The sequence below is a fragment of the Amblyraja radiata genome, chromosome 4, assembly GCF_010909765.2.
Source record: "Amblyraja radiata isolate CabotCenter1 chromosome 4, sAmbRad1.1.pri, whole genome shotgun sequence".
Lineage (NCBI taxonomy): Eukaryota > Metazoa > Chordata > Chondrichthyes > Rajiformes > Rajidae > Amblyraja > Amblyraja radiata.
Window position 1 is genome coordinate 110,680,380 of NC_045959.1, and position 25,585 is coordinate 110,705,964.

At 43.3% G+C, this 25,585-nt stretch overlaps 1 protein-coding gene across 8 annotated transcripts in view; it reads left to right on the plus strand.

Moving 5' to 3' along the window:
* Window positions 1–25,585, plus strand: part of golga4 (golgin A4) — a 147,423-nt gene that overhangs the window by 52,044 nt on the left and 69,794 nt on the right. For 5 of the 8 annotated variants that reach the window (XM_033020254.1, XM_033020255.1, XM_033020256.1 and 2 more), the window contains 5 exons: window positions 4,707–4,860; window positions 8,341–8,528; window positions 10,371–10,454; window positions 11,915–12,062; window positions 18,564–18,584. In XM_033020254.1, coding sequence (XP_032876145.1) covers window positions 4,707–4,860; window positions 8,341–8,528; window positions 10,371–10,454; window positions 11,915–12,062; window positions 18,564–18,584 — 595 coding nt within the window. The remainder of the gene's footprint in view (window positions 1–4,706; window positions 4,861–8,340; window positions 8,529–10,370; window positions 10,455–11,914; window positions 12,063–18,563; window positions 18,585–25,585) is intronic. The other 3 variants (XM_033020257.1, XM_033020260.1, XM_033020261.1) reach the window with 1 other exon arrangement.

Here is a 25,585-nt window from a genome sequence, read left to right on the forward strand (position 1 = left end):
CTTGAGGTTTCATGTAGCCATTCCTGGACCCTGGCACCAGGGAGGCAACACACCATCCTGGAGTCTCGATTGCTGGCACAGAATTTCCTGTCCGCCCCCCCTAACTAATGAGTCACTTACCACGATGGCTCTGCCTTGCATCACCCATTCCTGCTGTGCCTCTAAGCCAGGCACAGTGCCACAGACCTTGCCTGATACTGCTGCTCAACCCTGATGGGTCATTTCCATAACAGTAACCAAAATCGTATACCTGTTTTGATAAGGGAATGCCACAAAGGTCTCCTGCACTCTCTGCCTACTACCCTTCCTGATGGTCACCAACATACTCTCTTCCTGAACCTTGGGCACGACTACCTTGTTTTCAATCTTAGAAACATAGAAAATAGGTGCAGGAGTAGGCCATTCGGCCCTTCGAGCCTGCACCGCCATTCAATATGTCCAACTCAGTATCCTGTACCTGCTTTCTCTCCATACCCCCTGATCCCTTTAGCCACAAGGGCCACATCTAACTCCCTTTTAAATATAGCCAATGAACTGGCCTCAACTACATTCTGTGGCAGAGAATTCCAGAGATTCACCACTCTGTGTGAAAAATGTTTTCCTCATCTCGGTCCTAAAAGATTTCCCCCTTATCCTTAAACTGTGACCCCTTGTTCTGGACTTCCCCAACATCGGGAACAATCTTCCTGCATCTGGCCTGTCCAACCCCTTAAGAATTTTGTAAGTTTCTATAAGATCCCCCCTCAATCTTCTAAATTCTAGCGAGTACAAGCCAAGTCTATCCAGTCTTTCTTCATATGAAAGTCCTGACATCCCAGGAATCAGTCTGGTGAACCTTCTCTGTACTCCCTCTATGGCAAGAATGTCTTTCCTCAGATTAGGAGACCAAAACTGTACGCAATACTCCAGGTGTGGTCTCACCAAGACCCTGTACAACTGCAGTAGAACCTCCCTGCTCCTATACTCAAATCCTTTTGCTATGAATGCTAACATACCATTCGCTTTCTTCACTGCCTGCTGCACCTGCATGCCTACTTTCAATGACTGTGTACCATGACACCCAGGTCTCGTTGCATCTCCCCTTTTCCTAATCGGCCACCGTTCAGGTAATAGTCTACTTTCCTGTTTTTGCCACCAAAGTGGATAACCTCACATTTATCCACACTATACTGCATCTGCCATTCATTTGCCCACTCACCCAGCCTATCCAAGTCATCTTGCAGCCTCCTAGCATCTTCCTCACAGCTAACACTGCCCTCCAGCTTCGTGTCATCCGCAAACTTGGAGATGTTGCATTCAATTCCCTCATCCAAATCATGAATATATATTGTAAATAGCTGGGGTCCCAGCACTGAGCCTTGCGGTACCCCACTAGTCACTGCCTTATCTTATCTAAGTTCTTATTCTCCCTGATGATCCTGAGGATCCCCCCGCTGCAGGTCCAGTTCAGTAAGGAGCTGCACCTGGACACAATTTCCACAGGTGCAGTCATTAGGGATAGCAGCAGTTTCCTGACTTTCCATATGCTGCAGGAGGAACTTGACATCATGACAGCACAGAAACAATAAACAATAAGCACAAGAATCATATATAACAAACTCTCTTTACGTACCACCCTCCTCTACTCAGACTCCTCGCCGAAGACTCGTGAGCCGTTTACCCACACTTGCCCTTAACACAGCACTTAAGGCTCTTGAGTCAAAGGCTCATACTTCCCACTCTGCTTCGACTTGAAATAGACTTGCCCAAACCTGTCCGCGGGCATGCTTTTCATGGGTTCCGCTCTGCTCTGACCTGGATATTGAGAAAATCTGGAGCCTGGATCAGTACTTGAGACTGTGTTGTTTCATTGCAGAAACATGGTTGCTAGAGGGACAGAACTAGCAGCTCAATGTCCTGGGGTTTCGATGTTTCGGGCGTGATCGAGAGGGAGGGAAAAGTGTTGGAGGAATTGCACTACTAATCGGGGAAATTGTCATGGTGGCACTCAGAGAGGATATACTGAGGCGACATAGGTAGAGCTTAGAAATGAGAAAGGTGCAAGGACTCTTAATAATATTACAGTCTAGGCTCCCAGTTGCAAGCTGGAGATGGATGAACAGATAAATCGACAGATTACAGTAAAATGCCAAAGCAACAGGGTTGTTTTTGTGGTTGACTTTAACTTCTCCAATATTGATTGGGATTTGCTCAGTGCCAAAGGCTTACACATCCACAATTTGTGATGTGTGCCCAAGAGGGTTTCTTGAAACAGTATGTGGATAGTCTAAACCAAGAAGACATTGTCTTGGAAAATGAGTCTGGCCAGGTGACTGGTGTTTCAGTGGAAGAGAGTTTTGGGGATAGTGATCACAATTGCATAAGCTTTAAGCGTGTTTTGAACAGGGAGAAGGCTGGCGCTCGTGGCAAGGTACTAAATTGGAGCAAGACTAACTACATTATTAGGCAGGAGTTCTGGAGGGTACCCTGGGAACAGTTGTTATTTAGTAAGTCCACAATCGACATGTGGGAATAATTTAAAGGCCAGTTCATCGAAGTTCAGAACCGGTGTGTTCTGGTAAGGTGGAAGGATAAGGATCGCAAAGTAAGGGATCCTTGGATGAGCAATGGGGTTGCAAATTTGGTCAAAATGAAAAAGGAAGTGCATGCAAGGTTTAAAAGGATGGAATCAGACAGCCTTTGAGGAATATAAAGAGAGGATGAAAGAACTCAATCAGGCGATTGGAAGGGGCAAAAGGAGCCACAAAATTACTTTGGTGTCAGATTAAGAAAAATCCCATAGATTTTTATACCTTCATTAAAAACAGGGAGAAGGGAGAATCTCAAGGATAAAGGAGGGACTGTGCCTAGAGACTGGGGGTGTAGGGGAGGTACTAAATGAGTAGTTGCATCTGTTTTCATCAAGGACAAGATCATGGTGGATGAAGTGATCAGTGTGGAGAATAATCATATGCAAGGGACGTATGAGATAAAGAAGGAGGAGGTGTTGGGGCTCTTTAATTGCATTAAGGTAGATAGATCCCGGGACTTGTTTGGATCTATCCCAGGTTATTGAGAGGCAAGAGAGGAGATTGCAGGAACTTTTACGAAGATCTTTTCTAGTTATAGGTGAGGACTATAGAGTAGCTAATGTTGTTCCTTTATTTAAGAAGGTCAGTAGAGTGAATCCAGTGAATTAGAGGCCCATGAGGCTCATGCAAGTGGTAAGGATTCTATGGGCGAGGATTGTTTGGGATAGCATTTACTCACATTTAGAAGTGAATGGATTAATTAGGGATAGTTTAGTTTTATCACGTGTACCAAGGTACAGTGAAAAGCTTCTGTTTGTGTGTTATCCAGTCAAAGAAAAGACTATACATGAATACACTTAAGCTGCCCACAGTGCCCAGATTGAGGGCACAATAGCAAAATAGTGATGAGAGCAAGATCGAAGCCTGATAAAGTCCGATTAAAGATTGTTCCAAGTTCTCCAATGAGGTAGATGGGAGGTCAAGGCTGTACTCCAGCTGATAAGAGCATTTGGCTGCCTGATGACAGCTGGGAAAAAACAGTTCCTGAATCTGGACAAACATCTGTGAGAGATTGGAGAAGAGGGTGTGACCGGAGTGAGAATAGTCCTTGATGAGGCAACATGAAGTGTAGATGGAGTAAATGGAAGGGAGGCTGGTTTGTGTGATGGTCTGGGCTCGGGCAGGAATCTGTACATGGCAGGTCGTGACTTACTATCTTGATTGAGTTTTTTGAGAAGGTGGCGGTGGTCAATGAAGGTAGGGTAGTGGATGTTGTTTACATGGATTTTAATAAGGCATTAAATAAAGTCATAATTGATCCAGAAGATTAAAATGCACTGGATGAACAGTTACTTGGTCTTATGGATTCACAACTGACTGACCAATAGAAGACACAGAGTTGTGGTGAAAGACAATATTTGGGCTGGTGGTCGGTGATCAGTGGAGATTCCGGGGGATCTGCGCTGGGACCTGCGGGCAAAGCTGTTAACATTGTCTATGTGGACAAACAAGGCTTATGATAAGGTACAGCGTGGTAAGCTGCTCTGAAAGGTTAGATCGCATGGGATCCACAGAGTGCTAGTCAACTGGATAGAGAATTGGCTACATGGAAGCAAACAGAGGGTTCATGGTGGAAGGTTGTTTTGCGGATTGGAGGCTGGTGACTAATGGTGTGCCTCAGGGATCAGTACTGGGTCCTTTGCTGTTTGTGGTTTATATCATCGTTTTGGTTATATGGGTCAAACACAGGCAGGCGGGACTAGTGTAGATGGGGCATGGTGGTTGTCATGGGCAAGTTGGGCCGAAGGGCCGGTTTTCATGATATATGCCACAGAAGGATAGGTCAGAGTAAGAGTGGGCTGGAGAATCAAGTGGCTGGCAATGAGAAACTCAGGGTTGCTACTGTGTACTGAATTCAGATGTTGCGAAAAGAATTACTCTATCTGCGTTTGGTTTCTCCGATTTAGAGAACATCACATTGTGAACATCAAATGCAGTGAATTAGATTGGAAGATTGGTTTTCATTCCGTTGTTTCTGGTTGTAACTCCAATGAATTTGCATACAAATTTGAACAACTTTAAATATTTCTAGGCATATTTTTAGTTGAAGTCAGTTATATGGAGAGAAGTGTCACAAACATACATATTGCGAAGAGAACTTCAAATTTGTTAATGATGAGCATTTTGCATCTGTAGGTTATGTTACTAAAGCAAAGAAGTGTTCTTGGAGGGGAAAGTGTGGATCTCCAAGAACCCACAGATCAAGACTCAGTGAAGGAACATGCAAAAACCACTCATCAGAGCTCCTACATTGAAGAAAATAGTGCAGATGACCCAGACGGGTTTGGAGGTAATATTTATAACGTACTCAAACAATTACGTGCAAAGTTGATTGTAAAAGGCAAACTTGGATGTTCATGTCTGAGTCCAGTTTATGATTATGTATGAGTCCAGATGAAGGGTCTCGACCCAAAGTGTTGACTGGCCATTTTCCTCAATGGATGCTACCTTAAACGCTGAGCGCCTCCAGCAGCTCATTAATTTACGTTAAGCGTTTCTATTCCTTTCTTACGCTCTTTCCTAATCTTTTCAATTTTCCACCATTTTTATTACTTTGGCATTAAATGTATTGTTCAAACGTGGAACATCAATGAATCGAATCTGATTTGAGCATTCACTTAATCGTTTGCCCTGTTCGCTCTCATCAGATTGCTAAGAGCCATTTCAATTTCATGAGCAGTAACCTGATGTACATAAGTCAGGGAAATTTAGCAGGCAAGGGAAAGTCTGGCAAATATAAACTGTATTTGTTTGCTTACTAAATTAAATATTGGCTTTTAGTTCACCTAAGATTAGCGCAGATTTTATAATGCAATATTGATTGTATTATATCAGGTAATATTGCTCATAGTTGCTCTTGAAGAATGAATTGACTTCCTTGGATAAAAAGTGTTGCTCTCAGATGTTTGTTCCTATACACCTTTAGTGCACACCAGCAATTATGTTATCTCACTGGCAAAAGATTTGGCAGATGGTAATCCAGAAAGGAGGAATAATATTTTACCTATTCTCCTAATAAGTTATCATATTTAATAAAGATTATAAAAGCTGCACGTCAGAAGTTTAAATGCAATAAAAATGTACCAAAACTTTTTTTTCCAAGTTTTTGTTTTTAAGATATTTCCTTAAATGAGGAGATTTTAATCTAAATGTCATTTTATTTTCGGCAGTGAACTCTTAATAAACAGTAATTATGCCATTAAAATTATTGTAATCATTCAACCTCAATAATGTTTTGGGGTATTTTGTAACATAACTAGTCAGAAATACCTTGGGTTTTGTCAATTTAACACGTTTCTTGATTGCATGGGAGAATAGATGCCCCTGGAGATATTTTTAAATCTTTCCTCTCTCCTTAAACCTTTGCTCTCTGCTTCTTGATTAGTTGAGGAAAGTAGCACTGAAGTCAAAGATCAACCATGAACGTTAAATAATAGAGCAGGCACATTGGACCAAATTCTGCTTGCAAAAACATAATATTTGTGTTTCTTTTATTTTAATATTACATAAATATATATATAAATATCTATATATATATCTATCTATATATCTAGATAGATAGATAGATAGATAGATAGATAGATAGATAGATAGATAGATAGATAGATAGATAGATAGATAGATAGATAGATAGATAGATAAATATATATATAGATAAATATATATATAGATATATATATATATAGATATATATATAGATATAGATATATATATATATAGTTATATATATATAGTTATATATATATAGTTATATATATCTATATATAGTTATATATATCTATATCCATGTCAGATTCCATTTTCAGATATTTTTTTCAGATTACATTTTTGCCCTTTGATTCCTTGGTCGACCAAAAACACACGCTGAAACTCCGTGTTTTTTTCCATTTCACTAGCGATTTCACTTTCACATTCGCTAATCCACTCCTCATTAAATTTAGACATTTTTATGTGCACATTTTTAAATAAAATCCTCCCCCACTCACTCATTTTAAAATCTAAACCGGACTCAACGAGCTGCTTGACGTCACAATGCCACATGCCGACCAATCCAGGCCCACCTGCCTCCAGGCCCCCCCCCCCCCCCCCCCCCCCCGCTGTGGATTAAAGGCGCAGAGAGATGGAGAAACTTCTGCAGAACAAACATTCTACAGCTCCGTTCCGCTGTAGCTTCTTTGTTGTACACATCTCGGGGCATCGACTCTTCACGCGCTGAACCTTATCACTGTTGGCGCACCTCGTGAAGCCTTGCGCTCTCATTCCAGCTGTGGGTTTACAGAGTCAGAAGCCGCTTCTCTCTCTCTCTCCATTTGGCAGCCCGGCTCTCAACCACCCCCTGCTGCCCACACCATGCCAAGTACGCTCGCGCCATGCCTCCCGCAGCTCGACTCCCGCCCACCCGCTCCAACCTCCCCACCCCCCCCCCCCCCCCCCCCCACTTCACCTCTCTCCCCCATCCTCCACTTCCTCTCCCCCTTCACCCCCACTCGCCTTCTCCCCCCAGACAGAGCAGAACGCCGGCTGTTGCCAGAACCACAGCTGCAGTTTTTCAGCTTCTGGTAACTGTGCCCGACCGACCTGCTTCAGGGGAGAAATCCCGCCCGTGTGTGTGTGTGTGTGTGTGTGTGTGTGTGTGTGTGTGTGTGTGTGTGTGTGTGTGTGTGTGTGACTGTTTGTGGGGCGGGCACGCGCTCTACATTCAAGCAGACACTCTCATCTGTTTGTGGGGGCGGGTGCTTAGTGTGTGTGACGACACACGCTCCTCCCCCCCGAACCCCAGAGTCTTCACTGTGTGCCCCTCTCTGTGTGCCCCTCTCTGTGTGCCCCTCTCTGTGTGCCTCTGTGCCTTTCTCTGTATGTCCCTCTCTGTGTGCCTCTGTGCCTCTCTCTGTGTGCCTCGGTGTCCACACGCCTGCCCGCCCGCTCCACCCCCCCCCCCCCCCCCCGTTGTTCAAATTGCGCAGAAGTAACGAGCGTTCTGCAGATCCGGAGGTGACCGTTCACAGCCGCCGCTCACTCACAACTGCAAACCGAACTCCTTTGAAAAAAATCTTACGAACAGGCAAGGGACATAAAACAGGCAAATAAACATTGTGACCCCCCCTCCCCTCTCTCTCTCTCTCTCTCTCTCTCTCTCTCTCTCTCTCCCCATCCCCCCTCTCTCTCTCCCTCCCCCCTCTCTCTCTCCCTCCCCCCTCTCTCTCTCTCTCTCTCTCTCTCTCTCTGTGACACCGCAGGCCGCCCCCTCCCCCCACAACCGCGCGTTGTGGGGACAGGACCCAATGGGTCCCACTTGGTCTAGTATATATATAAAAATAGCACATTCCAGTAGTTTTGCCATCATAACTGTTTATTGTAGATTGACATATTTGGGTTGTTTTTTATTGCGACCAGCATGCTAATCAAATCTAAGCAATACTCTCTTCGATAACCTCACTTCATTTTGACCATCATCAGAAATAAAGATAGTGAAAAATGGTGACAGTCCTTACAAGGAGGCCTCATTTTTCACAGATAAACTTGAATAATAATTTAACAGTTTATGGCAATGTAGAATTTGAACAGGGATAGGTTTCAAGTTTTATAATTATTATTTCACGTTAAAAACGTAAATCAATCTGATTAGTTTGTGAAAGAAGCATTTTTCTATCCTGTGGACCCATGGTAATTTAGAATTTTCAAAAGAAAGATTCAGTTATTCATTCAATAATAATCTGCTAAATTTGCTTTAGAAAAAATTGTAAAATTGCTCTGATTCCATGTCATATAGAGGGAGCTGGAGATGGTGCCAATTCCTTAGTGGTTCTTCAAAAACGTGTGAAGCGGCAAGAAAATCTTCTACAGCGCTGCAAGGAGATGATTCATGTCCATAAGGAACGTTGTACCCAGGTGACCAGTGAAAACGAAACCCTCCAAGAGCAATTAGATGAACGCTATCAAGAGCTAGAGAAAATAAAGGTGAATTTAAAACCTGACAGCCTTCCTTGGCTCTGAATGTTACCGGTTGTCCCAAGCAGACTTGTTGGAGTTAACTCATTTAAAAAAATGTAATAGTGAATATTTCCTTAAAAAAATAGCTTTTTTTAGCAGCCGCTATTGAACCTGTGCTTTTTCACCATCAAATTTTAAGAAGTTGTATAAAAAAATGACTAGCACATTCTTCTGTAAAAACAGAAATTCAGCTGAAATAGTTATTTCGTATTTTAATATCTATTGTAGCAACAGCCTTGCAATTTGTAAATATCAAATCCTGGTGGTTGATCGACAAATAATAATGGGAATTCTTTCATTGTCAACACCTTCACTTCCACAGCACAATTCTGTCATTTTGAATAACTTGGTATTTTGGGAAATATTTTCTGTTGTAGCTGCTAACAACTTGCATTTTTGTAGTGAAATCAAGTACAAAGGAGTACAGTTGAAATGTTATCACGTCTTCAAGTTTGTGGCAGGCTTATCTGATTTGACAGGAATGTGAGTAGTTCCTCCTGAGACACTAAATGGAATGTTCTTCAAAACTAGTCCAGCGCCTGCATAATATATTACTTAAGGTGGTAATGGCAGCTGAATTGTTGGAGATAGCATTGGAATAGTAAACTTTGCAATAGATTTGTGATCCATTTTTGACTCGATCACTTCAGCCGTGGTAAAAATGCATCATATTTGGATCTTCAGTTTATTGGGAAATCCACATAATAGCTTTTTTTATGCATGTGAAATGTAACTCTGAGTCACTAAACTTTCCAATGGTCCATAATCTTACACTCATTACGCTCATTGTAAAGCTTAGTGGCTTAATAATTACTGGAAGTGGGAGCAGTGTTGCACAAGGAAAGATTGGGAACCGAACTATGTTTATCCAAGTCTGGTACAGATTTGATTGAGGAGCGACAGCTTCTTTTATATTCCTGTCTCTCCTGACTGAGCCAGACTGAATTGCCCCAGAATGAATTTCAAGGTGCTATGAAGATGAAAGTCAACACTGGATTGGGATTTAATCAATGTCGTGGATGATTTGGGGCAATAAGTTAATGGAGACAATTCCCTGTACCTTGGACAATACCCAGGAGCTCTGCGAGGCTTTGAAAATTGTAATTAAAAATAATTGCCTGCCAGCCAACCATCATCATTATCGGAAAAGTTTTAGTTTTAGATACAGCATGGAAACGGACGCTTTGACCCACCAAGACTACGCCGACCATTGATCACCCATTCACACTAGTATGTTATCTCACTTTCGCATCCACTCCCTGCACACAGGGAGCAATTTATAGAGGCCAATAAGCCTACATGCGCTTTTGGAATGTCGAAGGAAACCAGAGCACCTGGAGGAAACCCACGCGGTCACAGGGAGAATGTACAAACTCCACACAGACAGCAACCTAGGTCAGGTTCGAACCCGAGTCTGTGAGGCAGTAGTTTTATCAACTGCGCCACCATGCCTCCTGGTTCATTGTTAGTACACAGATTTCTTACAGGGTCACCAATGTGTGTGTTCTTTTGCTACTGAATAGAAAATCCGGACACACACTTATCTTAAAAAATAATGTATTTTGCAAATAAATGTGAAATTGTCTGGTAGCATTCAAGGCTAAGATAGTTCAAAGCATTTGGGAAAAGGGAAGGCACATTCTGCTGAGTTGGTTTGTTGAACTGGAGTCGGGGAAGATGGTGTGGAGCAGAAATGCAGGTATAGACAGATGAGTTGAACACACAGCTTGTAACCGCTATAAACTCCATCCGCTTCATTAGAGATCTAAGTTGAATTATTTACTCAGGCAATGTTCATTTTATTTTCAGGATCTGCACACCACTGAAAAGACTAAACTGATCACTCAGCTTCGAGATGCAAAGAATTTAATTGAACAGTTGGAACAAGATAAGGTGAGCAGTAAGTATACCAGGGAGGCGAGTTACAGTGTCTGGCCATGTACTTCAGAGTAGCAGCAGCTACAATATTTTGAATGATAAGAACAAAAGCCTTATCAAATCCATCGCCCAACCCTCAACAATCTCGTGTCACCTTCTCAAAAACCTCAATCTCAACCAGAAGAAATCCCAATGGTCCAAAAATCTGAATTCCTGTCCCCTGCACCAACTCCTCAGCCATAAATTCATCCTTGAGAAAGTTCGACATCCATCCATTCAGAGACATCCAAGACCCTGGCACCAACGAGGTAACAGACCATCCTAGAGTCACAGAATCTCTTGTCTGTCCCCCTAAGCCTGACTTCATTCCTACCCATCTGTGTCTCAGAGTCAGGCCTGGTGCCACCGACTTGGCTGCTGTTGCTGTCCTTTGAACATTCCTCCCCCATCAACAGGATCCAAAGAAGGGTTTCGGCCCGAAACGTTACCTATTTCCTTCGCTCCATAGATGCTGCTGCACCCGCTGAGTTTCTCCAGCATTTTTGTGTACCTCCAAAAGGATATACCTGTTTTGCAGGGAATTGGCCACAGGGGATTCCTGAACTCTCAGCGTACTCCCTTTCCCGATGGTCACCCATCTATGCTCTGTTTGCACCTTAGTTGTTACCATCTCTCTAACTCCTATCTGTGATCAGCTTACCCTTTCAGCGTGCCTGCGGTTGTCCAGCGGCAGCTCCAGTTCCCTAACGCAGTCTTTAAGGAGCTACACCTGGACACACTTCCTGCAGATGCAGATGAAATCCACGAGGACATTGGATGTCTTTCTGAGTTCCCACATCCCACTGGCCGGGTACACCACTGCACTTGCCTCCACCTCTACTACACCAGGACCAACTTGCACTCCAAAGCAAATAAAAAGTGACACAGCACACCCTATCCTATAGTCACCCTCGCCTGAGCATCTTGAGCCTAACCTGTAATGAACCACTCTTACTCTGGCTGCTCTCACTATGGCTGCTCCACTTAAGCTTACCTTCCTTTCCATGGCAGCTATTAATTCGACAATTCGCCAAGCTGTGACACTTGCAAATCCTGACAGATGAGACAAACCTACTTTGAGACTTGCCTTGCCCTGTGGAGAAACGTTACTTCCTCCACAGATGCATTCTGATCTGCTGAGTACTTCCAGCATTATCTTTCTCATTTTATATTACAAAACTTGATGAATTCCGTAGAAGAACAGACAAAAGCAGAAACGAACTTGCCTTAAAAGTAGGAGCTTTCAAAATTGAGCTTTCAAAATTGCCCAGAAACTTACAAGTGCAGTTCATTCCCCCAAAACTTAATTGCTAAGAACCAGGCTGAGAAAGTGGCAATTAGCCAAGAAGAAAATTCCAGCAATTGAATTGAATTAAATGGCCTGTTTCCAGCCTCTATTCTTTGAAAGCAAAAGTTGAAAAATTAATGAATTGCAGGGAATGGTGATCGCGGAGACAAAGCGACAGATGCACGAAACATTGGAAATGAAAGAAGAGGAAGTCTCTCAGCTCCGTGTAAGAATTCAGCAGTGCACTGGACAGCGTGAAGACCTGCTTGAACAGAAAGAGAAATCTGACAGAGCTGGTAAGCAGTTCCTGCGATGTGATCTTTATTTCATGTCAATTTCATTTGGTTTTCCAACAAAAATGGAAACGGGTACTGCTCAGTAGATTCAATAACATGAATTTGTAAATTTCAGGTTTGCTTATTGAAGAAAAACAGCAAACAGATCTAAAAATGACACTATAACAAATTTATATTTGAAAATTAGCTAGCAATTAAATATTTGTGAAAACCAGGCTTCAGTTGGTTGACTGCTGTAATTTATATAACTTTATCCATTGGGTTATTGTGCAAATTTGCTGTGTGATTTTTAATTTAACAAGCCAGTGCTTAGTTGTAGGTCAGAGGAATAAAATCATATTCAAATTCTGATAAAGGCACCACTGTTAACTTGAAGAATTTAGTGCTTGCAGATAAAACTCAATGCTCATTCACATTGCTCCATGATCATACGTGTCATTGGCATTTACTGTCATTGCAATTTATATATGTGAACTACAAGCAGTAATCAGTCATGCACACCATAATTGTTATAGATTAAGAGTTATACAGCAGTGAAATTGGTCCTGTTCGTCGATCTGGCAAGATCCTTATCAGCATTAACAGCAATGGCTAACTCGCCAACAGTCTGGCTGTCCCTTCCTTCTTTGTTGTTTGATAGTATGTGTTAAATGTTTGTTTTAGTGTTCTTTAGCTTGTTTTATGTGAGGTGGGGGTTGGGGGAAACTTATTTTTAATCTCTTGCCTCAACGGCGATGCGATTTTTTTTTTCCCCGTATCGTATCTCCGTCCGCACTGCGGCCTAACATCGAGGAGTTGGCGGCCTTTGCTGGAGACCGACTTCGGGAGCTCCAATCCCAGGAGCCTGCGGACGTTAACATCGTGGAGCTCGCGGTCTCTGATTCGAGACCGACTTCGAGAGCTCCAAGCCGCAGGAGCTTCGACTGCCCTGACGAGGGGGCTTCGATACCCGGCTGCGGGAGCTTCGATCTCCCCAACTGTGGTTGGTTTGACTGCCCCGACCGCAGGAGAGTAAAGAGGAAGAAGATTGGACTTTGTTGCCTTCCATCACATTGAGGAATGTGGGGAATCTGCTGTGGTGGATGTTTATGTTAACTTTAATGTAGTTGTGTGTCTTGTTTCTTTTGTTTTAGTATGGCTGTATGGTAAATCGAATTTCACTGTACCTTAATTGGTACATGTGACAATGAACGAGGTATCTAAGTCCATAGCTCCCTGAAAGTGGCAACAAAAGTAGATTGAGTGGTGAAGAGGACATATGGTATGCTTGCCTTCATCAGTCAGGACACTGAAAAGAAATGGCGCCTTTCTGTGGCTGCACTTTGCAAACAGAGCAACATAAAGAATAAAATATAGCAGTTCTGAACTTGTCTGTATAAAATAAACAGCACAAATCAGTGCTGGAACTAACAAGCTGCCAATCCATTTAAACGGATCAATTTAAATGGATTAGCGCTATTGCAATCTACCGAACCCAACGGAACTGCCGACTGGAAAGGAATCCCTGAGTGCGGGGGAATCCCGACCTCGCGAAGGATCGCAGGTACAGAGAGCAACGTGCCAGGAAACATTGGAGAGGCCTCCATTGTGTCCAGAAATGAGGTCGACGGGCAGGCTTACAAGTACAGGGGACTATGACTCCTTCCACCATTCTACTGGCCAATGTTCAGTCGCTATAAAATAAAGTGGAGGACTTTGAGAGCAAGGTTGCTTTGTCAAAGGGAAATGAGGGAATGCTGAGAGCTCAGTTTCACAGAGACATAGCTCAACCCCAGTCTCAGCCATCCAGCTCGTAGGTTTCTCCATCCATCACATGATCAGAAAGGAGGCATTGGGAAAAGGGAGAGGTGGTGCTGTGTGCCTCATGGCAAACTCTTTGAGTTGCACAGATGCAGCAGTCCTGTCCAACTCCTGCACTCTGCACCTGGAACACATGGCGGTGAAGAGCCGCCCCTTCTTTCTCCTGAGGGGATTCACCTCCAGCATCATGACAACTTGGACAATAAAAACACATGAAAATCCGCCTGTTGTTTATAATCTGCAGATCGGCGTTCAAGTCAAGTCAAGTCAAGTTTATTTGTCACATACACATACGAGATGTGCAGTGAAATGAAAAGTGGCAATGCTCGCGGACTTTGTGCAAAAAGACAAACAAACAAACAACCAAACAAACTATAAACACAATCATAACACACATATTCTTTTACATAATAAATAATGGAAGGAAAAACGTTCAGTAGAGTTAGTCCCTGGTGAGATAGGCGTTTACAGTCCGAATGGCCTCTGGGAAGAAACTCCTTCTCAACCTCTCCGTTCTCACCGCATGGCAACGGAGGCGTTTGCCTGACCGTAGCAGCTGGAACAGTCCGTTGCAGGGGTGGAAGGGGTCTCTCATGATATTGTTGGCTCTGGAGTTGCACCTCCTGATGTATAGTTCCTGCAGGGGGGCAAGTGAAGTTCCCATAGTGCGTTCGGCCGAACGCACTACTCTCTGCAGAGCCTTCTTGTCCTTGGCAGAGCAATTCCCAAACCAGATGGTAATGTTCCCGGACAAGCTTTCCACCGCCGCTGCGTAGAAGCACTGGAGGATCCTCGGAGACACTGAATTTCCTCAATTGCCTGAGGTGGTAAAGGCGCTGCCTTGCCTTACTCACGAGTGCTGAGGCGTGTGATGCCCATGTCATATCCTCGGAGATGTGGACTCCCAGATATTTAAAACAGTTCACCCTATCCACAGGACGTTCAATGCAGCCTTTCCCTCCAAAAACTGGTCACCAAGCTCACAGAACTGGTTCTCTCCACATATGCCTGCAACTGGATCCTCTACTTCTTCATCAACAGACCACAATTGTCTGAATTGGCAGTAATATTTCCTCATGTATATCCATCAGCACAGGAACATCTCAAGGTTGCACGCTCTGCTCCCTGCTCTACTCACTCTATACTCCTGACTGTAGCCGGATACAATTCCAACTCCTATCTCCAAATTTGAATTACAAATGACAATGAGTCAGAGTATAGGAGGGAGATAGATCGACGAACCAAATTGTGCCAGAACACCATTCTTGCTTTCAACATCAGTAAAACCAATGAACTGATTTGTTGACTTTGGAAGAGGAAGGTTGAGGATCCACAAACATGTTTTCATCGACAGGACGGTGGTGGAGAGAGTCAAAAACTGCAAATTCCTGAAGATCTCTTCTGGCCCGGCACACTAACGCAGTCATAAACAAAGCCCGTCAATGCCTTCACTTCCAAAGAAGATTGAGGGGATTTGGTATATCAATGAATACTCTCGAACTTCTCCAGGTGTACAGTAGAATGCATAACGACTAGTTGACTCACAGCCTGGTTCGGCAACTTGAATACCCAGGAAGAAGTTGCAAAAAGTGGTGAACACTACAGGATCTACAGAAAAAGGCAGCCAGCATCACCAGAGACCCACACCACCTGAGCTACACTCATTTCAAGGAGCTTGAAAACTGTAACGTCTTGGCTCATGGAACATATGATAATAAAACATCCCTAACGAGCTTTATCTGAATTTGCTTTGGCCACATTTGGAATATTGTGTGCAGTTCTGATTGGCCCATTTCCGGAAGGATGAGGAGGTTTGGAGTTATGAAATTATGAAAGATATAGATAGACCAGAATTTTCCTTCTTCGGGGTGGGGGGTGGGGGGGAAATATCAAAGAGCTGTTGATATATATTGAAGGAGAGAGAGGCAAGGTTTAAAGAAGATATACAGGGTCAGTTTTTAACAGAGTGGTGTGTGGGAGGAGCCATCTTGGTGAACGGCTGCTAGCCAGCAGCCGTCTGTTTTAAATTCGTTTTTTTTATAGTTTTTAGTGAGTCCTGTTTTTTTTTTTTTGTAGGGGATATGGTCTTTTTAATGTGGGGGGTAGGTGTAACTATATTTTTCGGTCCCTACCTGGTCGGTGTGGCAGCCTTTTCTCCGGGCTGCCCGTCGACCCGTCCTCGTGGCCTACCAGCGGGCTTGGAGCGCCGTTTCCTGGCGGGGACTGCCCAGCACCTCGGCCTCGGCAGCGGCACAGTATTGGAGCGCTGGGGCGGAGCGGAGTGGAGCGGGCGATGCCTTGCCTGGGTCACCGCGCTGGAGTTCTGGCGAGCTGGACCGCCGAGAGCAACATCTCCGGGCTGCGGGTCTGCGGTGCGGAGAGGCGGCAGTGCGGCGAGGCGGCGCCGACTTTTTCATCGGGAGCCTGGGAGCTCCAAACCGGCGCGGCCTTGTCGGCTTCGGCAGCTGCGGGCTCCAACCAGGAAGCGGCCGTTCCAGGTGGCCCAGCCGCCGAAAGGACTCTCCCGACGCCGGGGCAAGACCACCCGGTGAGAACGGCCAGGGACATCGGGCCTCCGTAGAGGCAATTGCGGTTGCCTCAATAGGCCTGACTTTGGGGTGAACATGGGGTGGGGACTGGACATTGTGCCTTCCTCCACAGTGCTACCCACTGTGGGGGGATGATTTTTTTGTCTAATTGTAGTCCTGTAGGTCTGTGTCCAAGATGGCTGCCGTGAAGAGAGAGTGGACGCTGGCGCGCTTTGGCCGCTCTCTCTTCACACTGTTTTTGATTTTCTATTTTTGGATTGAATTCTGTTTTTAATTTGTGTCTCTGTGATGTCTTTATTACTTGTTATATTCCGATTATATGTTATTCCGATTACTATGTAAGGTGTCCTTGAGAAGTCTGTAAGGCGCCCATTAAATAAAATTTATTATTATTATTATTATTATTATTAAGGAGAGAGAGGCAAGGTTTAAAGAAGATATACAGGGCCAGTTTTTAACAGAGTGGTGTGTGCCTGGAATGCGTATCCATAGATTGTGATGGAGGCAGATACGATCAGGGCATTTAAGAAGCTTTAAGATAGGCTCATCAATACAGAGTGATATGGTTCATGTGCGGGCAGAGATCATTAGTTTAACTTAGTTGGCTTGGAAACTTTGGGCCAAAGGGCCTGTTCCAGTGCTGTTTTATATTTGTTGTGAGCCAACTGCCAAACTGTTGGGATTTCTAATTATTGAAGTTTTACTATTATTAATCTTCTGTGATTAATCAAAGACTAGTTTGTTAAAATGAGATGACCGTACTTCATCAAGAAGTATTATTACTGTGTATTGAGTGGAAATCTGACATATTGTATACTAGTTTTTATCAATCATTTTTTTGTCCAGAATTCCCACTAATTTTAGTGGGAGATTGTTGGTTATTGGCTGATTGGATCTTTGTAATCGTTTGCAGTAATTATTTCTGCTTGTTTTCTTTGAATATTTTATCTTTATAAATACAACAAAGTTGTTTCTTTTGTTTCTGTTTCTTATACACACCTGTTGTAATCTCTTAAAATGCACTAAATGATTGATGGATTGCTGTACATAAATATTGGCATATTGTTAGCTTCCTTTTAAGTGCTCAAGATACACTGGTCAGAATTGTGCACTAAAATGGTATAGTTATTATGATAAAACTCTGGTAATCTGACATGCTCAGGACTTTGGTTGTGAAGAACTTGATTTTCCAGACTAATGGATGTTATTTGCATTAATACCCTAACACTTACTGTTTTTTTCAAATGTTAGAAATTCTAATATATTTTCTCATGAGTCAGATAATTATAAAGGGAATATGGGAACTTGTGGCCTGATGACTGGAAAAGGAGTGCGGGAACCCGTACCATTCATTCACTGTTTCATCGGTGATCATGAAGTAGAAACAGCCTGATTTAATAATTAGACAGTGTGCTTTATTGTTTCCTTAATTACACATGATTAAAACTACAAGCATTTAAGATTAGAACCTTTCTTGTTCATGAGCAGTTGGATACTGCAGTTCGTTTCAATGTGGCCAAGTTATGGAAGCAAAAACAAACCTGATATTTCCATTCCTATTAACATCCCACAAACTGCGGGTTCTCGTGAGTATTGGATGCTATTCTCAGGGTTGATGTTATTTCTCTCCCCCCCCCCCCCCCCCCCCTCCTTTACTACCTCCCAAGATGTAATTACTTGATGATATGTAGCCTTGTTTAACGTTTAAAAAGCACCCTAGTGAAGATTGGCATTAGTGAAACTGTAAACTGATACAATTGTGCCCTTGATTTAAAAACATTATGGATTTTATTTGATCGAATGTTTTAAACACTGAAGGGTTGTTGTTGTCAATTAACAATGTGTCTTTTCATCGTGTATATTTCCATGCATCCTATGCAATTTCATATGGTAGCAAGACTGACTGGTTTATCTAATTCTTGTTAACATTAATAGAAATCTCTGTGCTTTTTCACATTTTATTTAATGGGTAAAGAATGGGACGTTAAATATTTATTGATAAATGGGTTTAATGAATCACTTTTCGCTCAAGGAAAGTGCTGTTAGCTGATTACATTTAAGTTGTGGCTTTCACCAAGCAGAAGTCTTAAACTGTATTTTGTTTCTGTACACCCATGCATGCCAATAAGTGAATCATGGTGCCTTTCCCAAGCCTTGTATGAACAGGACTGGGGTAAGGACTCTTCTTTTTTTTACAATCCACAGTGCTTGCTGTTGGCTCAGGAAGTAAATCCAATGTTTCTCGGGCAATTTGCACATGATTTTCACCGATCATCATAATCATGTAGTTGTATTCATATAAAATCCAAATTCATAGCAAAATAGTTTTCAAATTTGTAAATTTACTTTTTAAATGTATTTCATGTTTCAATTTTTTAAAGTAATGAAATTAATCTAGGAAAAGCTGGTAAATAATTTTCTCTTAAAAGAAGGCTGAAATGGTTATAGAACAATACAGTACAGGAATAGGCCCATCTGCTTATGAAGTCTAGTAAAAATGATGCCAATTTAAACTTATTCTTTCTGCCTGAAACAATCCACATCCTTCCAATCTGTGTTTATTTGTGTGCTTGTGTGGAAGCTCCATTAGCTAGTTAGTGTATCTGTTTGAATCATTTTATAAGCTTCTATCCCATCTCCCCTCAGCCCCGATGCTCCAGAGATATCAATCTGTCTCTCCAATTTCCAAGCTTAAACCCTCTAATCCCACCAGCAATCCCAATAAACCTCTTCTGCATCCTACCCAGAGTCTCCACATCTTTCCGGTAATTGGGCGACCAGAACCGCCTAAGCCTCTTGCGTAAAGGAAGTTTCAGGCAATATTGGGGAAGTTAAAGTCCCCACTATGATATCCCTGTTGCTTTAGCATGATTCTACAACCTGTTGACGTATCTGTTCCTCTATTTTCTGCTGCCTATTGAGAGATCTATAGAAAAATTCCATCAGAGTGACTGTGCCTTTCTTATTTTTAAGCGTTGCCTATATTTCCTCAGTGTATGAACCCTCAAGTATGTCCTTTGTCTTTCCGTCCTTTGTCTTTCCACCCTCTGCCTGTTGCTGAAACCCTCTAATCCAGAGAGGATTCAGGTAAACCTTTGCACTCTCTCCAAAGCTTTCACATTCTTCCTGTATAGGGGCGACCAGAACTGCATGCAATGGGCGGCATTGTGACGCAATGGCAGAGTTGCTACCTTGCAGCGCCAGAGACTCGGGTTAGATCCTGACTACGGATGCTGTCTGTATGGAGTTTGTTACACTCTCCCCGTGACTTGCGTGGGTTTTCTCTGGGTGCTCCAGTTTCCTCCCACACTCCAAAGGCGTATGGGTTTTTTGGCTTGGTAATATTGTAAATTGTCCCAAGTATGGTGTCACTGTACAGGGATTGCTGGACGGCACAGACTCGGTAGGTCGAAGGGCCTGTGTTTGCGCTGTAACTGTAAACTAAACTAAACTAAAAGAGGCTCAGCACCAGCTCCTTCTCGATCTCAAACTGCATTAGCATATTTGTATTCGCCACGTTGACCTCACTATCCTCCAAGTCCTTCTCCTCAGTGAATGCAGATGCAAAGGACCTGCAAAGTACTCGTTTAGTACCTCACCTATATCCACCGATTCCAAGCATAGATCCCCTCCTTTTATCTTTGAGTGGTCCTACCGTCTCCTTGGTTGATCTCTTATTTTTAATGTACGTTTCAAAATCCTTGGAATTACCTTAATTGACTCGCCAGTGACATTCCATGGTCCCTTCTGGTCCTTCTAACCGCACGCTTGAATTCTTTCCTACTCGCTTTATATTCCTCATAAGCTCTGTCTGATGCCATCTTCTTAAACCTGACATATGCTTCCTTTTTCTTCCTGACCGAATTTACAACCTCATTGGTCATCCACAGTTCCCTTACCTTTCCGTCTTTATCCCTCCTCACTGGAACATGCTGATCCAGCACTTTGATCAGCTGGCCTTTAAATAACCCCACATGTCCTCTGTGGACTTGCCCAATAACAACTCATCCCAATCTACCCTCCTTAGCTCCGGCCTAATGACAGTGTAAGAGAGGCACAAAGTGCTAGAGTAATTCAGTGGGTCAATCCAGCACTTTATCTATCTTATGTATAAACCAGCATCTGCAGTTCTTTTCTTCACATAATGACAGTGTGTTCTACCGTGACCCAATTTAGGTGTTCCATATAATAATAACAATTACAGCACGGAAACAGGCCATCTCGACCCCTCTAGTCCGTGCCGAACACATAATCTCCCCTAGTCCCATATACCTGCGCTCAGACCATAACCCTCCATTCCTTTCCCATCCATATAACTATCCAATTTATTTTTAAATGATAAAAACGAACCTGCCTCCACCACCTTCACTGGAAGCTCATTCCACACAGCTACCACTCTCTGAGTAAAGAAGTTCCCCCTCATGTTACCCCTAAACTTCAGTCCCTTAATTCTCAAGTCATGTCCCCTTGGCGTTCCCCCAACATCCAAATCTGGCCCTATTCAAAACAATCCTAAGACGTTTGGAGTTGTGATCACCATCCCTAAAGTATTCTTCCACCACAACATCAGTCTCTAGCCAGGCTCAATTCCCAATACAAGGTCTAGTATGGTACCCTCCCTCCCCCACTCCCGAGTCAGACTATCCACATACTGTTTAAGGATACCTTCTTGGATGCATTAAACTAAATCTCCATTTCATCTGTTTGCTTTTTAGTAAGTCACAGTCTATATTGGGGAAGGCAGTCACCCACAACAACAATCCTGTGGTTCTTCCTTCTATAATGTCTACATGTCTGATCCTTCATCTCCTGCTGGCTATTGGGTGGCCTGTAATATAATCCCATTAGAGTAATTGCAACTTTCTTCTTTTTTAGCTCAACCCATAAGGCGTCAGGTGACATACCCTTCAGTATGTCCTCTCAGAGTACCGCCATAATATTCTCCCTGATTAGCAAAGCAACTCACCTACATGCTGATCCAGCACTTTGATCAGCTGGCCTTTATGTATGCGGGATAGTTATCTAAATCAACATGTAGAGGAACCAACGAGAGAGCAGGCTATTTTAGACTGGGTATTGAGTAATGAGGAAGGGTTAGTTAGCAGTCTTGTTGTACATGCCCCCTTGGGCAAGAGTGACCATAATATGGTTGAGTTCTTCATTAGGATGGAGAGTGACATTGTTAATTCAGAAACAATGGTTCTGAACTTAAAGAAAGGTAACTTTGAGGGTATGAGATGTGAATTGGCCAAGATTGACTGGCAATTAATTCTAAAAGGGTTGACGGTGGATATGCAATGGAAGACATTTAAAGACTGCATGGATGAACTACAAAAATTGTTCATCCCAGTTTGGCAAAAGAATAAATCAGGGAAGGTAGTACATCCGTGGATAACAAGGGAAATCAGGGATAGTATCAAAGCGAAGGATGATGCGTACAAATTAGCCAGAAAAAGCAGCATACCGGAGGACTGGGAGAAATTCAGAGACCAGCAGAGGAGGACAAAGGGCTTAATTAGGAAAGGAAAAATAGATTATGAAAGAAAACTGGCAGGGAACATAAAAACTGACTGCAAAAGTTTTTATAGATATGTGAAAAGAAAGAGATTAGTTAAAACAAATGTAGGTCCCTTGCAGTCAGAAACAGGTGAGTTGATCATGGGGAACAAGGATATGGCGGACCAATTGAATAACTACTTTGGTTCCGTCTTCACTAAGGAAGACATAAATAATCTGCCGGAAATAGCAGGGGACCGCGGGTCAAAGGAGTTGGAGGAATTGAGTGAAATCCAGGTTAGCCAGGGAAGTGGTGTTGGGTAAATTAAATGGATTAAAGGCCGATAAATCCCCAGGGCCAGATATGCTGCATCCCAGAGTACTTAAGGAAGTAGCTCCAGAAATAGTGGATGCATTAGTAATAATCTTTCAAAACTCTTTAGATTCTGGAGTAGTTCCTGAGGATTGGCGGGTAGCAAACGTAACCCCACTTTTTAAGAAGGGAGGGAGAGAGAAAACGGGGAATTACAGACCAGTTAGTCTAACATCGGTAGTGGGGAAACTGCTAGAGTCAGTTATTAAAGATGGGATAGCAGCACATTTGGAAAGTGGTGAAATCATTGGACAAAGTCAGCATGGATTTACAAAAGGTAAATCATGTCTGACGAATCTTATAGAATTTTTCGAGGATGTAACTAGTAGCGTGGATAGGGGAGAACCAGTGGATGTGGTGTATCTGGACTTCCAGAAGGCTTTCGACAAGGTCCCACATAAGAGATTAGTATACAAACTTAAAGCACACGGCATTGGGGGTTCAATATTGATGTGGATAGAGAACTGGCTGGCAAACAGGAAGCAAAGAGTAGGAGTAAACGGGTCCTTTTCACAATGGCAGGCAGTGACTAGTGGGGTACCGCAAGGCTCAGTGCTGGGACCCCAGCTATTTACAATATATATTAATGATCTGGATGAGGGAATTGAAGGCAATATCTCCAAGTTTGCGGATGACACTAAGCTGGGGGGCAGTGTTAGCTGTGAGGAGGATGCTAGGAGACTGCAAGGTGACTTGGATAGGCTGGGTGAGTGGGCAAATGTTTGGCAGATGCAGTATAATGTGGATAAATGTGAGGTTATCCATTTTGGTGGCAAAAACAGGAAAGCAGACTATTATCTAAATGGTGGCGGACTAGGAAAAGGGGAGATGCAGCGAGACCTGGGTTTCATGGTACACCAGTCATTGAAAGTAGGCATGCAGGTGCAGCAGGCAGTGAAGAAAGCGAATGGTATGTTAGTTTTCATAGCAAAAGGATTTGAGTATTGGAGCAGGGAGGTTCTACTGCAGTTGTACAGGGTCTTGGTGAGACCACACCTGGAGTATTGCGTACAGTTTTGGTCTCCAAATCTGAGGAAGGACATTATTGCCATAGAGGGAGTGCAGAGAAGGTTCACCAGACTGATTCCTGGGATGTCAGGACTGTCTTATGAAGAAAGACTGGATAGACTTGGTTTATACTCTCTAGAATTTAGGAGATTGAGAGGGGATCTTATAGAAACTTATAAAATTCTTAAGGGGTTGGACAGGCTAGATGCAGGAAGATTGCTCCCGATGTTGGGGAAGTCCAGGACAAGGGGTCACAGCTTAAGGATAAGGGGGAAATCCTTTAAAACCGAGATGAGAAGAACTTTTTTCACACAGAGAGTGGTGAATCTCTGGAACTCTCTGCCACAGAGGGTAGTCGAGGCCAGTTCATTGGCTATATTTAAGAGGGAGTTAGATGTGGCTAAGGGGATCAGAGGGTATGGAGAGAAGGCAGGTACGGGATACTGTGTTGGATGATCAGCCATGATCATATTGAATGGCGGTGCAGGCTCGAAAGGCCGAATGGCCTACTCCTGCACCTAATTTCTATGTTTCTATCAACCTCTTTTATCCCCTTCTCTATCTTATCTAAGCTGGGTGGCAGTGTGAGCTGTGAGGAGGATGCTATGAGGCTGCAGGGTGACTTGGATAGGTTGGGTGAGTGGGCAGATGTGGTATAATGTGGATAAATGTGAGGTTATCCACTTTGGTGGCAAAAACAAGATTATTATCTGAACGGTGTCAGATTAGGAAAAGGGTAGGTGCAACAAGACTTGGGTGTTCTTTTACTTCAGTCACCGAAAGTAAGCATGCAGGTACGGCAGGCAGTGAAGAAACCGAATGGCATGTTGGCCATAGCAAGAGGATTTGAGTATAGGAGCAGAGAGGTCCTACTGCAACTGCACAGAGCCCTGGTGAGACCACACCTGGAATATTGTGTGCAGTTTTGGTCTCCTAATTTGAGGAAAGACATTCTTGCTATTGAGAGAGTGCAGTGTAGGTTCACCAGGTTAATTCCTGGGATGGCAGAACTGACATATGATAAAAGAATGGGTTGAATGGGCTTTGTATTCACTGGAATTTAGAACGATGAGAGGGGATCTTATAGAAACATATAAAAATTTTAAGGGATTGGACAGGCTTGATGCAGGAAAAATGTTCCCGATGTTGGGCGAGTCCAGAACCAGGTGTCACAAGTGGTAGGCCAATTAGGACTGAGATGAGGAAACACTTTTCCACCCAGAGAGTTGTGAATCTGGAATTCTCTCCCTCAGAAGGCAGTGGAGGCCAATTTGCTGGATGTTTTCAAGAGAGTTAGATATAGTTCTTGGGGCTAATGGATTCAAGGGATATGGGGAGAAAGCAGGAAGGGGGGTATTGTTTTTGGATGATCAGCCATGATCGTATTGAATGATGCTATTTTTTTTCCCCATGAAACATCAAAACTCAGGCAAGTTGAGCTGCCAGTTCTGTCCCTCTTGCAACCAAGTTTCTGTAATGGACACAGCATCATAATTCCAAGCACTGATCCAGGCTCTGTTAAGTAGCTTTACCTGCAATACACCATGCAATTAAGTTAAAACACCTCATCACTTCGTATCTCCATATTCATGAACCACTCCATGCCTGTCCTTTCTTTAAGACTTTTCCTAAACTCCAGTTTGTCATTAGCCCCTCCATTTGCTGGCCTGCGGTCTGGTTCCCACCCCCCTTATCATTCTAATTTAAACCCTCCCGAGTAGCACCAGCAAAACTCCCTGTATGTACCCCATCCTCCTTTCAAGTACAATCTGTCCCTCTTGTCAGAGATCCCAATGGTTCAAAAATCTGAATCCTTGTCCCCTGCACCAACTCCGCAGCCACACATTCATCCTATTACTATCGTCGCTAGCATATGACCTGGTATTAATTCAGAGATTACCACCCTTGGGATCTTGCATTTTAACCTTTTTGCGAAATTCCTACTATTTACTCTGCAGGACCTTATCCCTTTTCTTATCTATGTTTAAGAAAGAACTGCAGATGCTGGATCAAAGGTAGACAAAAATGCTGGAGAAACTCAACGGGTGAGGCAGCATCTATGGAGCGAGGAAATAGGTGACGTTTCGGGTCGAGATCCTTCTTCAGAAAAATCGAAGGTAGACAAAAATGCTGGAGAAACTCACCTTGTCCTTGCTTTCTCCCTCCTTCCCCTCCCCTTCCCAGCTGTCCCACAGCCTACTGTCTCCGCCTCTTCCTTTCTTCTTCCCGCCCCCTCTCCCCACCCCCCACATCAGTCTGAAGAAGGGTCTCGAACCGAATCCAGCATTTTTGTCTAC